The sequence below is a fragment of the Sminthopsis crassicaudata genome, chromosome 4 (genome assembly GCF_048593235.1).
Source record: "Sminthopsis crassicaudata isolate SCR6 chromosome 4, ASM4859323v1, whole genome shotgun sequence".
Lineage (NCBI taxonomy): Eukaryota > Metazoa > Chordata > Mammalia > Dasyuromorphia > Dasyuridae > Sminthopsis > Sminthopsis crassicaudata.
In genome coordinates, this window is record NC_133620.1 from 300973836 (window position 1) to 300988692 (window position 14857).

General features: G+C 32.4%; 1 protein-coding gene across 4 annotated transcripts in view; it reads left to right on the plus strand.

Moving 5' to 3' along the window:
- Window positions 1-14857, plus strand: part of STX8 (syntaxin 8) — a 299198-nt gene that overhangs the window by 185388 nt on the left and 98953 nt on the right. For all 4 annotated transcript variants that reach the window (XR_012489396.1, XM_074311939.1, XM_074311938.1 and 1 more), the window contains one exon: window positions 2972-3073. Coding sequence is in view for 3 of the 4 variants with exons in the window: in XM_074311939.1 (XP_074168040.1) it covers window positions 2972-3073 (102 nt within the window). In the remaining variant the exon portion in view is untranslated. The remainder of the gene's footprint in view (window positions 1-2971; window positions 3074-14857) is intronic.

Genomic DNA, 14857 nt, shown 5'->3' on the forward strand with positions numbered 1-14857 from the left:
TGAATAAATTGTGGTATATGAATGTTATGGAATATTAAGGTTCTGTAAGAAATGACCAGCAGACATCCAGAGAAGGAACACTGGGAAATGAGTGTAAATATCTGCATTTTTGTCTTTCTTCTTAGGATGTTTTTACCTTCTGAATCCAATTCTACCTGTTCAATAAGAAATTCGGTTCTGCACACATATATTGTATCTAGTATATACTATAACACATTTCACATGTATGGGATTGCCTACCATCTAGGGGAGGAGGTGGAGGGAAGGAGGAGGAAATTTGGAACAGAAGTGAGTACAAGGGGTAATGTTGTAAAAAAAAATTACCCATACATATGTACTGTCAAAAATTATAATTATGAAAATAATTTTTAAAAATTAAAAAAAAAGAATTACTATAGGTACTCAATAATATAAATGAAAAAAAGAAAGGAAGAAAGGAAGGAAGGAAGGAAGAAAGGAAGGAAGGAAGGAAGGAAGGAAGGAAGGAAGGAAGGAAGGAAGGAAGGAAGGAAGGAAGGAAGGAAGGAAGGAAGCAAGGAAGGAAGGAAGGAAGGAAGGAAGGAAGGAAGGAAGGAAGGAAAGAAGGAAGGAAGGAAGGAAGGAAGGAAGGAAGGAAGGAAGAAAGAAAGGAAGGAAGGAAGGAAGGAAGGAAGGAAGGAAGGAAGGAAGGAAGGAAGGAAGGAAGGACCGACCAACCAGCAGGACAATGAACCAGCTATACCCAGTGAAAGAATTCTGGGAAATGAGTGTGCACCACTACATAGCATTTTCAATTCCTCTGTTTTTATTTGGGGTGATTATTGAACTGAACTGAAACTAAGGCTGCTCCCAGAAGCTTCCCCAAAAATCTGCTCCCAGAGAAGATTATAATTTAGAGAAGAGAACATTACAAAATAGGAACCATAGATAATTGTGTAATATCAATATTGAACATATATGTACCAAATATAGCATCCAAATTGTTGAAGGAACAGGAAGATACCAATTAAAACAATTCTGAGGTAATACCTTACATCTATCAGATTTTTTAAGCTGACAGAAAAAGAAAATGATAAATTTTGGAGGGAATGTGGAATGAATAGATTCCTATCACTTGGGAAATGGTTGCATAAATTATGATATATGAAAGTAATGGAATGCTATTATTCTGTAAGAAATGATGAACAGGCTTGATTTTAGAAATGCCTGGAAATATTTGCATGAACTGATGCTGAGTAAACTGAGCAAAACTAGAAGAATATTGTATACAGTAACAGCAAAATTGTGTGATGATCAACTTAGCTCTTCTTAGCAATATAATGGCCCAACATTTCTTTTGCCCTTTAATCATTTTAGCTAATTTTATGATTGTAAAATGATATCTTAAGGCTGTTTTAATTTTTATTTCTTCAATAATAATTTAGAGCATTTTTTTCATTTGACTATTAATTGGCTTTATTTCTTAATTGGAAAACAGCCTGTTCATATTCTTTTATCATTTATCAATTAGGGAATTGTTATGATTCTTACAAGGTACTAAGACAGTGGAATTGATAGAGACAATAATTATCTAATTTAGCATGGTTCTATATGATTGATCTGATCCTACAAGGAAATGTTATGGGCCAGAACTTGAAACAAGGTACTAAGTGGAATTGAAGAGACAATGGTTAAATCTAATTTAGCATTGATTTAATCCTACAACAAATAATGGTTTCCTAGTGATGTAATGATTGGAGTATACTCATTGTATAGCATATAAACAAGAAGCTCTCAGGGCCATATCCACAAGCCCATTCTCTGAAGTGGAGACAGATTCATTCCATTTTCCACCTTTGTGCTGGCTGGAGACTCAAGTAAAGGAGATAAGATTTTGATGGAAACAGTAAAGGATTTGGACTTTAACTCCCTGCTGCATTTGGAGTGATTACACTGAACTGAAAGGAAGGCTGCCTCCAGAAGCCCCCCATGAAACCTGCGCCCAGAGAAGATTACATTTTAGAGAAGAACACTACAAGGAATGACTTATATTCTTATTGACTGGACAAAAATTCTTTATGTAATTTTAATATGAGACTTTTATCCAAACTGTCTATAAAAATTTCCTCCCATTTTTCTGTTTTCCTTTTGATTTTGATTACATTTGTTTTATTTATACAAAATCCTTTTAATTTAATGTAACAAAAATTTTCATTTTACACCTAGCTTCACTGTCTCCTATTTATTCCTAAATTATTTGCCTTTACATAAATCTGATAAGTAATTTGTTCCATGTTCTTTTGAGTTTCTTGAAATCTTTCTCTTTCCATCTAGGTCTCTTATCCATTTTGAGCTCATCTTGGAAAATTAAAAAAAAATTTTTTTTAAATCCTACTTAACACTTTTTTTTTACTTTGTTATTTTTCTTGGCAAACATTTGCTGTATTTTTTTTTCTTTGATCTTTGCATTGTTGTTTAATTTGTAGATCATGTGAGACACTTGGCAATCTCAAATTTATCACTCATTTTAATGGAACTCCTCAGCAAGTACTTACATTTTACATTTTGTATGTTCTGTTTATAGTTAAACTACATATATATACACACACACATATATATATCTGCATTCCACTTGTAGAGATTTCAGTTAACCCAGTCATTGATATGATACTATTCCACTATGTTGAGATTTAAACCTACTCCTTAGTTAAACAGAGAAAATCCTAGAACAAGTAAGTACCTTTGTAATTCTCATGTGTTTCAAGGTATTTTCAGTTATCTTTTCAGTTATATTAATTTCCTTTTATCTTTCAGTGAAAAAATTCCATTGAGTGAGTATCATATATGGCCATGAATATTATGAAAATCTGTTTTGTTTCATAGAAAGCAGAAATTTTAGTTATTTTTCTTTTGAGAAGATTTTATTATTAGGAAGAATTGCCAAAGAAATATGGTGTTACAAAACAAATAATTATGAATTATTAATGCTGCATTTTATGTTTTTCCCCTCTAGAGATAATTGATGATCTTGCTAACCTGGTAGAGAAGACAGATGAAAGACTATGTAATCAAACCAGACAAGTGACAATTGTAGACAAAAAATCATCATCTTGTGGTAAGAAAGATCTGTGATACATTTGTATGCTTCTTTAATAATCTTTCTGGGTTTTGAAGGGAACTTAAATTTGGTCTGGGACATTGTTATTTTGAGGGATACATCCAGGTTAATTTATCCATTACACAGTTGGAAATGTGAAACTGGAGTTCAGAGTAACAGAGATACAATTGTGTCCCAACACTATCAAGAGATAATGAGATTAGGTGATATTTCCAGTAAACTTGGAATAGGAGATGACCACACTTAGGGAATGGGATGAGGAAAAAGAAATCAGTGAAGAGGCCTAAGATTAAGTTTAAAAAAAAAGGGGGGTGGGAGAGAACCAAGAAAAGAAAAAAGTCATAGAAGCCATGGGAGAAAAATATCACTTTGAAAGAGGGTAAATTAAGAACATCAAGTATTGTAGATAATTGAAAGAAACTGATTACTGGGAAGTTTATTATTTTTGATATTAGAAAATAACATGGAAGTAGCAATTTTAATAAACTGCTGAGAACTGAAGACAAGAAGTATAACATACTAATAGAAATTTGTATTTTAAAATGTTTATTTTTATTTCTTAAAATTTATTTCAACACCTCATACAAATACCACCCATTCACAGTGTACAATCTCTAAAACAATGTACGTGCAATAGTTTACATACAATTTTAGTAGTTTTCTATATATAAGAAAGGCCAAGCATATGTTTGATCAGCAAGTACCTTTATTGTCCAAAGATAGCAGTCTAAGTTGTTTTTGGTGCTTTAAACTTTTCATTTATATAATCATAATGATTATCTTGTATTGTTCTTTTTTTTCTGTATTGTTCCTTTCACAGTATGTTACATGAGACTTTACCATAAATCTTTGAATTCATCATATTTTATTGTTTCTTATGTCAGTCATATTCCTTCATATATTTCTTCATCATTGTTCGTTCACTGGGAATTCAGTTTTAAATTTTTGCTATTACTAATAATATGAAGAATATTGATTTTTTTTTCTTACATGCAACTTTCTTGAGTTATAAAATCAGTGTAATCATTAGTTCAAAGGGAATAAACAATTTAGGGATTTCCCCTTCATAATTCCAGTGAAGTACTACTATAGGATTCTTTACATAATATTTTTTTTTATTTTCACTGATTTTGAACATATTTCAAGTGGTTTTTTTTTAATATTTTGTATTTCTTTTGAAAACCATTCACATTTTTATATCCACTTGTCTATTAAGATTTTTAATCCTCTCAATTCTTTTTAAAGATCAAATGTGAGAAACTAAATGGAAAGATTTTACCCTCAGTCACAATGTTATTTACACAAATGAATATCAATGGATCAATGAACTCCTAATAGCCAGTTCCTCCTTTTTGGTATTTCAGACCTTTTATAACTTGAATCTTAGCTGATCTTTTTAGATACATTCATGGTTTTTTTCTTCTTATTTACTTTGTTTCAGTCAAATTGACTTATTTGCAAGATAATACATGTATAAGAAGTTTCGTCTCCTACTTTTTTGTCTGTGCATCCTACCTGGAATCCTCTAGGCAATTAGATGGGACAATAATTAGAGTGCTGGTCCTGGAGTCTGGGCAACTTGAGTCCAAATTTGATCTCAGACACTTAGTAGCTTTGCAACTTTGTGCAAGTTTTTTAACCTCTATTTACCTCAATTTTCTCACTTGCAAAATGGGGATAATAATAGCATTTACTTCTCAGAATTGTTGTGAGTACTGTGCCTGCCATACATTAAGTGCTATTTAAATGTTTGTTTTTATTATTATTGTTATTCCTCTTTTCCAGAATCCATGTTTTCCTTTAAGACTAAGCTTAATTTCCACTTTTAAGGGTATCACCTTAGTCTTCTAGAATGTGGAGTTCCAGAGTTAGTACTCTGCGGTTCTAAATACTTTTTATATATTTTCTTTATAGATTTCAATAGTAGGCATAGTCCCCAAAGAGGTCATTTGCAAAAGTAAAGAAAGCCCCAATTTGCAAAATATTTTATAAGAGCACTTTTTATAGTATTAGAGAACTGAAGACTATATAAACAGAGTTGACTGTCAGATGATTAAAGAAAATGTGCATACTAGTATAAGAGATGATGATTATGATGAATACAGAGAAGCAAATAAAGACTTACTGAAATTAATCAGATTGATATATGACCATGTCAGTATGTATGATCCCAACAATGGTAATTGTAACCCTTCTACGCCTTATTTATGATCTTTCATAAGTTCACCAAAAAGGAATCCACACAATCCTCTGGGAACCTTCCTGAGGTTTCAAGTGGAGCACATAAATTGTCCCTGTTTTCATATTTTTATTTTTAATCATGCTTTTAATAATAAATCTAATTTTATTAAATATATAGAATAACATCTTAGATATGAAATACTTTATTTTTTGTATCACATAAGTTATATTTGTAAATTTTTTTTCACATACATTTCTGAATATTTTCCTCTTCTCACTGATCTAGAACTCCAAGGTTCTGCTTATGCTCTCTTCTCTTTCCTTGTTATATCCTCTTGATGATCTACTTACTTTTTGTAAACAGACTGTCACTTCATTCATAACAATTCTCCTTTCTCATCTCCCTTTAGAATTCCTATTTTCATTCATAGCTTAGATCATATGCTACTTACTATCTGAGGACCTTCCTGATCTTCCAAACTGCTAGAGTCTTCCCTCAAATTAATATATGCACACATATATGTATATGTAAGTTTGTTTCTACTTATCTTTGCATATGTTATTTTCCCCCATGAAATATGTTTCTTAAGAGCAGGAATGGATTTTTTTTTCCTTTTTGTCCTTATCTCTTTGTATACTATCTGGTAAATGCTTACTGTAAATTCTGTGAATTGAAATAGTTTAATTTTTTTTTTCACATTTGCAAACCCACTATATTGCCCCTGGCATTTTGAAGAAGCTGAATAAATGCTTATTGATTTATTGGTTGAAACAAAGTGAGTATTTTGAGGTATCTAAAGGTAAGGAAGATATCAAAGTGGAAACAAATAAATCTTGCACCTCATTAATTGAAAAACAAAGGAGAAGATGAGAATTATCATTAGCCATCCATGAATATTTATAGCACATGGTTGATGCTTAATAAAGGCTTCTTTCCTTGTCTCTTGCATCCATTCTTGTCTTTCTACTCACTATCCTATTTTGAGCCCTCCTTACTTCATACCTGATTTGATTAGTTTCCCTATTTAATAGCTACTTATTACTTCTGGAATATAACATAATAATATAATATAATATCCTTTTATAGCTTGGTGCCAGCCTTATTTCAAATTACTGTTCTTTATTCGTGCTATAGGCTTGCCAAAATCACTTGATGAGATATTTTATGTTTCCATATTTGTGTCTGCTCTGGCTCTTCCCCTTTGCTTTTAATGTGTTTTCTGTCTTCATTTTTATCTTAGAATCCCTCTTCCCTACAAATCTCAATTCAAATTCATTTTTAATGCCAGTTTCCTGATTTTTCCAATTGCTAATGTATTCCTCTTCAAAAGTATTTTGTATCCCTATATATGTATACAATACTACTCTTGACAGAATGTAAACTCTTTGAAGATAGAACTGATTTATTTTGTCCTCATATCCTTTTTTCCACATTTCAGTAATTTTTTTCCCAATTGCATGTAAAAATACCTGTCTTGAGAATGGTAAATAGATCCTACATGTGCAATTATGAAAACCAAATATGGTATTAGTATGAAATATCATACTAATAATGTGAAAAAAACAACAAAAAACATGAAACACAAATTGAAAAAAACTATATGCTTTGATTTACATTCATATTTAATGAGTTATGTCTCTGGAGGGGGAAATAGCATTTTTCATCTTGAGTCCTTTGGGATTGTCTTGGATCATTGTATAGCATTCAGATCTGATTTTCATATATTATTACTGTTACTATATCTTAGGTTACTTCACTTTGCTTCAGTCCATAGAAGTCTTTCCAGGTTTTTCTGAGTATCCTGCTCATCATTTCTTATAGTACAATGATATTCCTTTAAAATTGTATACCACAACTTGTTCATCTATTCCTAATTGATGGACATCCCTTTTTTGCTATCATAAAAAGAGTTTTCTTTTTTCTTTGATCTCCTTGAGATACAGACCTAATAGTAATATTGCTGAGTCAAAGGGTGTACATAAATTTATAGTCTTTTGGATGTAGTTCCAAGGTGTTTCTCAAAGTGATTGGACCATCTTTTAAAATGAGCAAGCTTCACCTTGTTCTAAATTACATAAGTAGGATTTTTTTTAAAAATAGGATAGAAAGTTCAAGATTTCTTTCTTTTTGCCACATCCTTTTAACCAGAATTTGGTGTGATCCTAGAGAATACATCTTGATTTTAGTATTTTTAAATAAAAAATAAGTAGGAAGGTGAATTTACTGTGGATTTCAGAGCTCAGTATAAACAGTATAAAAGTATGCTTTGAGTTTTCCCTTTCATTTCTATTAGTATGAATAGTTGATTTACACTACTTAACAATTTATTTTATAAATTATTAATGGCATTTTTTCTGTCTTTCCAGTTAGATATACATTGTATGTAGTATTCAATGATTTATTGTTTGTTTTGACATTTTAACTACAAATCAAAGGTGTTCTCATAGTCAGTTCAATCTCAGATTGATCTTTTTATGCATTATATTTATTAGAAAGAGAAAGCTTCCTCTTGTCTTATTTTCTTTGCCATTTGTTATAAATTTTTTCATTTCTTTTTTGATCTTGGTAATTTGGTTACTTCTGTTTCTTTAAAAAATTACATTAGGTTTTAAAAAGCTGTGTGTCTTGTTTATTAGCTTAAAATATTGTGATTATTTCTTTTGATTTTCAAAATGTATACTTTTGTGTTTTGGGGGAGAATTCTCTAGTGAATTACTCTTTGGTTTTTTAAATTGTTTACTTAGTTCATATTTTTCTCTTTTGTTCATATTGATGTGTTAATTATAAATTTTTCTTTAAAGGCTCCTTTTGTTTTATCTTATAAGCTTTATATTATCTTCTTTAATATTTGGTTTAATGTCATTTGTTTCTCTGACTTATTCTTTGCTCTGTTCATTTACCGAAACTTAGTGTTTTATTGCTAAGCAATAAATAAATAAATTACAAGTCTTTTTGTATGATTCACATTGTTTGACATTCAAATATTTAAGGGCTAGCTATTTTGTGTATGTTTGTACATGTGGGTACACATTTAGTAGTATTTCAGCATTAGGCAACGTGGATTAAGGATTAGCTTTAAAATCAGGAAGACTTTTTTCTGCCTCATACATGCTGGCTGTTGCACCTGAGAATGTTACTTCACTACTTAGTGCCTCAGCAGCTTTCTGAGACTGTTTTGAATGTTTGTTTTACACAGGAAATTGCTGGGAGGAATTTCCTAATTCATTGCTTAACTTGTTTCCATTTTCTGAGCAAAGTCAGTATGTTAACATTCACTGCAATAATTAAATTTTTGGTTTTCCTTTTATCAAATTATATTTTTCTTTTTTAAAAAGTCAATAACTTTTGATTTTACATAATAGCCATTTCTTGATACATCATTATATTTCAACTCATTATCTTTTCCCTCAAATGCTTCCTCTTTCAGACAGCACCACCATTTTGATAGTTTTTCAGATTTATAACCTTGACATTATCCTGAACTCCTCACTCTTCTTCATGCCACATATCCAATCATTTGCCACATTTCTCACCCCTAACCCTTTTTCTCCACTCATATTAGGTTAGGCCTTTGTCACGTCTCATCTAAATCATTGCAATGGCTTCCAAATTGATAACCTACTTTCATCTTTTTCCAATCTCTTCATTTGTATACACTAGTGCCAAATGATTCTTCTTAAGCAGAGACTAGACTGTGTGACTTCTGAACTTTAGTGACTTCCTTTGCTTCTAGAATAAATACAAATTCCTCTGCTTAGCTTTTAGAGCCCTGTAAAATCTAGTCCCAGACTATCTTTTCCTTCCACACTCTGCAGTCCAGCCAAACTGAGCCTTTTCTCTGTGTTGTTCACATACAATATTCCATCTCCTTCTTTGGTACTTTATTTACCTCCACTTAATAAAATTTCTTTGATCCTTTACAATGCAGTTACTATATCATCTTTTGTTTGAAACCATTCCTGATAGACTCAACTGCTGTTTGTTTCCCTCCGTCCCAAATTATTCTGTATTTACTGTACATTTTTTTGTGTGTATACACATTAGAATATAATAAGTTCATAGTGAGAAGGAGCTTTTAAAATTCTATGTGCCATATCTCTAGTGCTTAGCATAGTAGGTGCTTAATAAGCACTTGTTGATTAATCATCTGGTCCAGTTACCTTCCTTGTAGTAGGTATTATGATATCATCTCCATTTTACAAATGAGACAGCTGAAATTTGGAGGTATTCAGTTTTTGCCCAGTCACATATCTTGGTAGTATTAGGCCCTAAGGCTCAAATTGAAGTCTCTTAAGTTTAAGTGTCCTGCTTTTTCGCCTATATTTTGTCATCTCATCTCAATTTTTGGGTTACACCATAAAAAGTTATATGTAAATGAAAGTGGTATATAAAAGTGAGCTCTTTGATCTTGATCTTTTCTCAGTGTATAGTGTTGAAACATGAACACAAGCAGTAATCCACTTTGGGCAAGTAGAAAACTCTTGTTTCACCCTGTCTTGGTACAGTTCTTGCTAAGAAATGATGCATCAAATATTAATAAAAAATATAACAAAGACTAAGCTTTTTCCTGGAGGCCTGGTGGCTTCAGTGTTTAATTAGCATTTGCTCTCTGTGTGCATGCTAATCAGGATGTATTGAAAGAGCTTCCTAGTTCAATTCTTTTACTTTCTCTCCTCTTGCTTGTATTATCACATTCTTCTTAGTAACTTTAGTAACTTAGTAACTTTAAGTTACTTTAAGAAGGGACCAATACTGCTTAAATCCCTTATTTCTAAAATCGTCTAAGTCTTCTAACTAAAGAAAATCTTTTCATTACAGTTCTTCCTCTCTACCCTCTACTCCTAATATTGCAAAAAATTCTCCCTCATTTTTGCCTTCCAGAATATTTAGTATCAATCACTTCATATAAGGATATGATTGAGAATATCTGATATTATAAATTTTGAATCCTTTGGGCACTTCTTTGATCACTAACCCACTAATTTACCTACTTTTCCAACCTTTCATCTCCTTCTTATCTATTCCTTCCCTATCATATCTCAGTAGTGTCTATGGCATCTAATCCTTAATCATTTCAGCCCCACAGTAGCATTATGTAGATCCCTCTTCTTGACATATGTGGCATCACTTGTTTTTATATTAAAGTAACTTAGCCTCTGGTAACCTTGCTCAGTGGGAATGAAAGGGGAAGTAGCAGGTAGGATTCAAATTTGCTTGTTATTTTCAGAACACCTAGATTGTGTTCAAGGTGCACCCAAGTTTTGTATGTGCTTCTTAGCAAATAGGGCTTTAGTAACTGTTAAATATGAAATTTTTAATGTTTATGGGTTAAGACCCATGTTTTTTAAAACACTAAATTTTTATGAAAAGATGAAAAAATAATCCTGACTTGTGGAAAAAATATTCTCCTGAAATGAGAATCACAATAATGACTTTGTGAAAGTAAGTAGCACAAGAAATTTTTTAAGGCTTAAAATGAAATGTATGACAGAGCTCAATTTTACATATAGTTTGAATAAGTGGTGGCTCTAGGGGCAATGTGTTGGTTCTGTGAATAACTATTGTTATTGACCAAATTACTTAACTCTTGAACCACTACTTTAAAAATGTATAAAATAATTAATGCCTGTCTCCTATCATGCCATAGTATTAAAAAGGATGTAATAAAATAGATTAGAAAATATTGGAGAAATGCAAAGAAATTCTGCAAATTCTAGAACTGAAAAGATACTACAAAATCTTCTAGTCTGGTGTTTTGTGATTTTTAAGGGGATTGAGCAGGGCTCCATGTCTATTAAATATTTTCTACCACTGTCCCCATAAGTAAATTAAAATTTTCAGTTAGAAATCAATTTATCCCATTCTTGAAAGAATTAAAGAAATTTGATTTCCTTATTTTAAAAGAATCTTCTTAATCTCTTATTGAAATGTAAGACTCTCTGGGGGAAGCCTTATTAACTAATTAAAGGGGTCAAATAAGAGATCTTAAATATCATCTAGACCAACTTTCTTGTCTTGTAAATAAGGAAACTGAGGCACAGAGAGCTTAAGTGAAATGTCCAGAATCACCATGGCTGTATGTGGCAGATGGAATTTGAATTTAGATCTTCTGACTACAAATCCAACATTTTTCCTACAAGAACAAGAGTCAGTAAACTGTGACCCTTCACTTGTTTTTCATAACCTTCAAAATAAGAATAGTTTTTAATTAAAAAAAAAAAAACCCGGCAAATATGTATTTTAAAATGTTAAAAAAAAAAAAAAAAAACCAACAAACTATTTTAAACTTTGAGGCCATGCAAAAACATGCAGTCTGAAAACTGGGAAAATAACATCATAATTTTAAACCTGGAAAACAGCTTTGTCCAAGATCACACAAGTGGAAGAGCCAGAATTCAGATCAAGGCAGTTGCTTATCAACATTATCTGAACCATGAAGCTTGCCCTTCCTAAAAATAAATCCTTCTATTTGGACTCCTCATACCTCAGCCTAGTCTATCTATCTGTTGTTTTATATTATGTGTTATCTATCTATAGAATTATGGTCTATAGTCATATTAAAGGGTTCATAGAATCATAGATTTCATACTTTGAGTCCTTAAAGATCCTTTAATTCAGTCTAGTTCATCAGAGCTAGAGAAGCAAACTAACTTTCCCAGGGTCACAGAGCTAGTAACAAGAATAATCATTGTTCTAAGTCCTGGTAAATGTCAAAGGCAAGATATATCAACATTTTTCTGATCCTTCCTTATTCTAAATATTATACTGCCTTTCAAGGTAGGTATTAATTTAGGAAAAGACCATTTATGCTCATAGTTTAGCATTAGTGATCTCATTTCCCAGTAATGTCCCATTTCCTATATGTTAAAGATGTCTTGTTTAAGTAGAGCTTGGGACTGCACTGAAGCTGGATAGGCTTCCTATGGTTGAATCTTGAAGGGAAGATCTATACTTCAACCTGGACAGTAGCTTTGTGAAACACAGCTCTGAATTCAAGGCCACTGAATGAGTACCATCTGTCAGTCCTCAGAAGAAGAAAGACACAAGATGGGATAGAGTACTTTAGGGGGAAGAGGAATCTGAAGAGCTACAGAAGAAAATTTGAAGAAGGGCTGCTAAAGGAATGGAAAGGAGTTCTGATAGCAGCTGAATAGTTCTTTGTATACTCAGAGTACCAAACGGTCAGACCCACATAAGTCCAGAACTGGAAGTGGCCTGAAATGCCATCTAGTCCAGTTGACAAGAGGAAACTAAAGCCTAGAGCATGACTTGCTCAGAAATAGTAAATATCAGAACGGGAACTCAAGCACAGACCCAGGGTTCTTCCCACTCCACTTCCCTTGGTTCCATCCAGGATCTAGGAAGTCATTCTTATCACTTGGGTCTTAGAGAGCACTCAGGTCTCAGTGGTCACCCTAAAGATTAGAAGTCATTTAATCAGTAGAACTCTAGGCAGATGTCTGATCACAGAAGAGCAGCAGGGATGTGGGCAGTAGAATGCATATCAAAGTAAAGTTTTGACAAAAGGTGGCAAAAGGGGAAAGCTATTGAGGCATCTGCCTCTTTCATCCATATCCTTAGCCGTGACCAGCAAGAGCCACTTGCCTTTTGGGAAGAAATGTAAGAAAAGGGGGAATTCTCCAGGATCCTTACAGCCAAAATAATCTGTATTTGTTAATTCTATGACTATACCAACATGAGAGGCACAAGCCTGACAGTTCCTTTCCACTATCTCTTTAAGTATCTAGTTTGATACTTTTCAGCAAAGAATCCAAATCATGATAAAGGAATTGGAAGCATAGTTACCATGTTTACAGATTCTTCAGGACTAGTGACAAATATAAGAAGTTAGTGTCAAGAAGAAAAGGGAGATCCAACATGGCAGATAAGTAGGACAATTGTGGAGGTAGATGTGGAGAGAGGAAGAGAAGAGTAGAGATAAATGTGAGGTAGCCAGACAAATTAGGAACATAAATAGTTGTGAACAAAGATTGGAATGGAACACGGTATTTTGCCATGTATATTTTTAGTTCTGTCCTATCTGATTTATAGGGGCCTCAGAATTTATAGTTATGGTACCAAAGAGGAGGAATGAAGCCACATGAGAACCATTTGTGAACTTAAAAATCAAAATCTTCTTCACATCTAAAAACAATGTTGGGACCATGTGAGAGGAATTGAGAGTGAGAAAATACTCCCAGAAGAATAGATAAACTTTGAGTAAGGCTTCCCTACCTTGGCACCAAGAAGTGCCTAGAACAGCCCTCATTATTCATTATGAATATCTAAAGATCCATTTCTTTTTTTTTTAATTGAAAAGTCACTTTATTATAAATTTTTTGACAGTATATATGCATGAGTAATTTTTTTTATAACATTATCCCTTGTAATCATTTTTCCAAATTATCCCCTTCCTCCCTCTACTCCCTCCCCTAGATGACAGGCAATCCCATACATTTTACATGTGTTACAATATAACCTAGATACAATATATGTGTGCAAATCCAATTTTCTTGTTGCACATTAAGTATTAGATTCTGAAGGTATAAGTAACCTGGGTAGATAGACAGTAGTGCTAACAATTTTACATTCACTTCCCAGTGTTCCTTCTCTGGGTGTAGTTGTTTCTGTCCATCATTGATCAACTGGAAGTGAGTTGGATCTTCTTTATGTTGAAGATATCCACTTCCATCAGAATACATCTTCATACAACATTGAAGTGTACAGCGATCTTCTGGTTCTATTCATTTCACTCAGCATCAGTTGATGTAAGTCTCTAAAGATCCATTTCAAAAAATTTAATACCAATATTTATTTCTTAAAATGTTACTTAAATTAAAGTTACTTTAGTAACTTAAAAAGTTATTAAACTTTTTGGTTTTCTAGAGTAAAAGATTGTCTTGGGCCCTCTGTTGTTCTGTTTCTCTTTTACTGGTCTCATTTAACTATTTATTACCTATAATAAGACAACTCTTATATGCAGCCCCAAACTCTTATTCTCTAGTTCTCTATTTCCAAATGCTTATATCAAAACTTCTTTTGTGTGTTGTGATCCCATATGAGGTTTGCATAACCTCATGTGGGGGTCATGAAATTATGATTTATTATCAGTACATGTTTGATTTATACCTATTTTATATATCTATATATTTAAAATCATGTAAAATTTTCTTAGGGGGTTGCAAATGAAAAAAGTTTAAGAAGTTGTGGCTTACATGTCAGCTTCATTTGCATCTTCTACCATTGCTTCAAATAAAATAGTCCTAAAATTAAACTCATTATCTTTACACTGAAAGTAGCTCCCTTTCTGCCTTTTACCATTCTTTTGGCCATTATTAACTCATGTGAGTCAATATGATTATGTAAGCCAGACAAACTGATGGAATCTTTAACTATATTGAGAGGCGTAGCATTCAACATTAGAGATATGATTGTTCCTGCTTTATTCTGTCCTTGTCATTCCAGAATATTATGTTCAGTTCTGGGCAGCACCACTTCCAAAGTATTGTGATGAAACGTCTTGAGTTTATGTTGTTCCATGGTCAATGTAAAGAGAGGACTAAGGAAAGAAACATGTTAGCAATCTTAAAGTGTTTAAA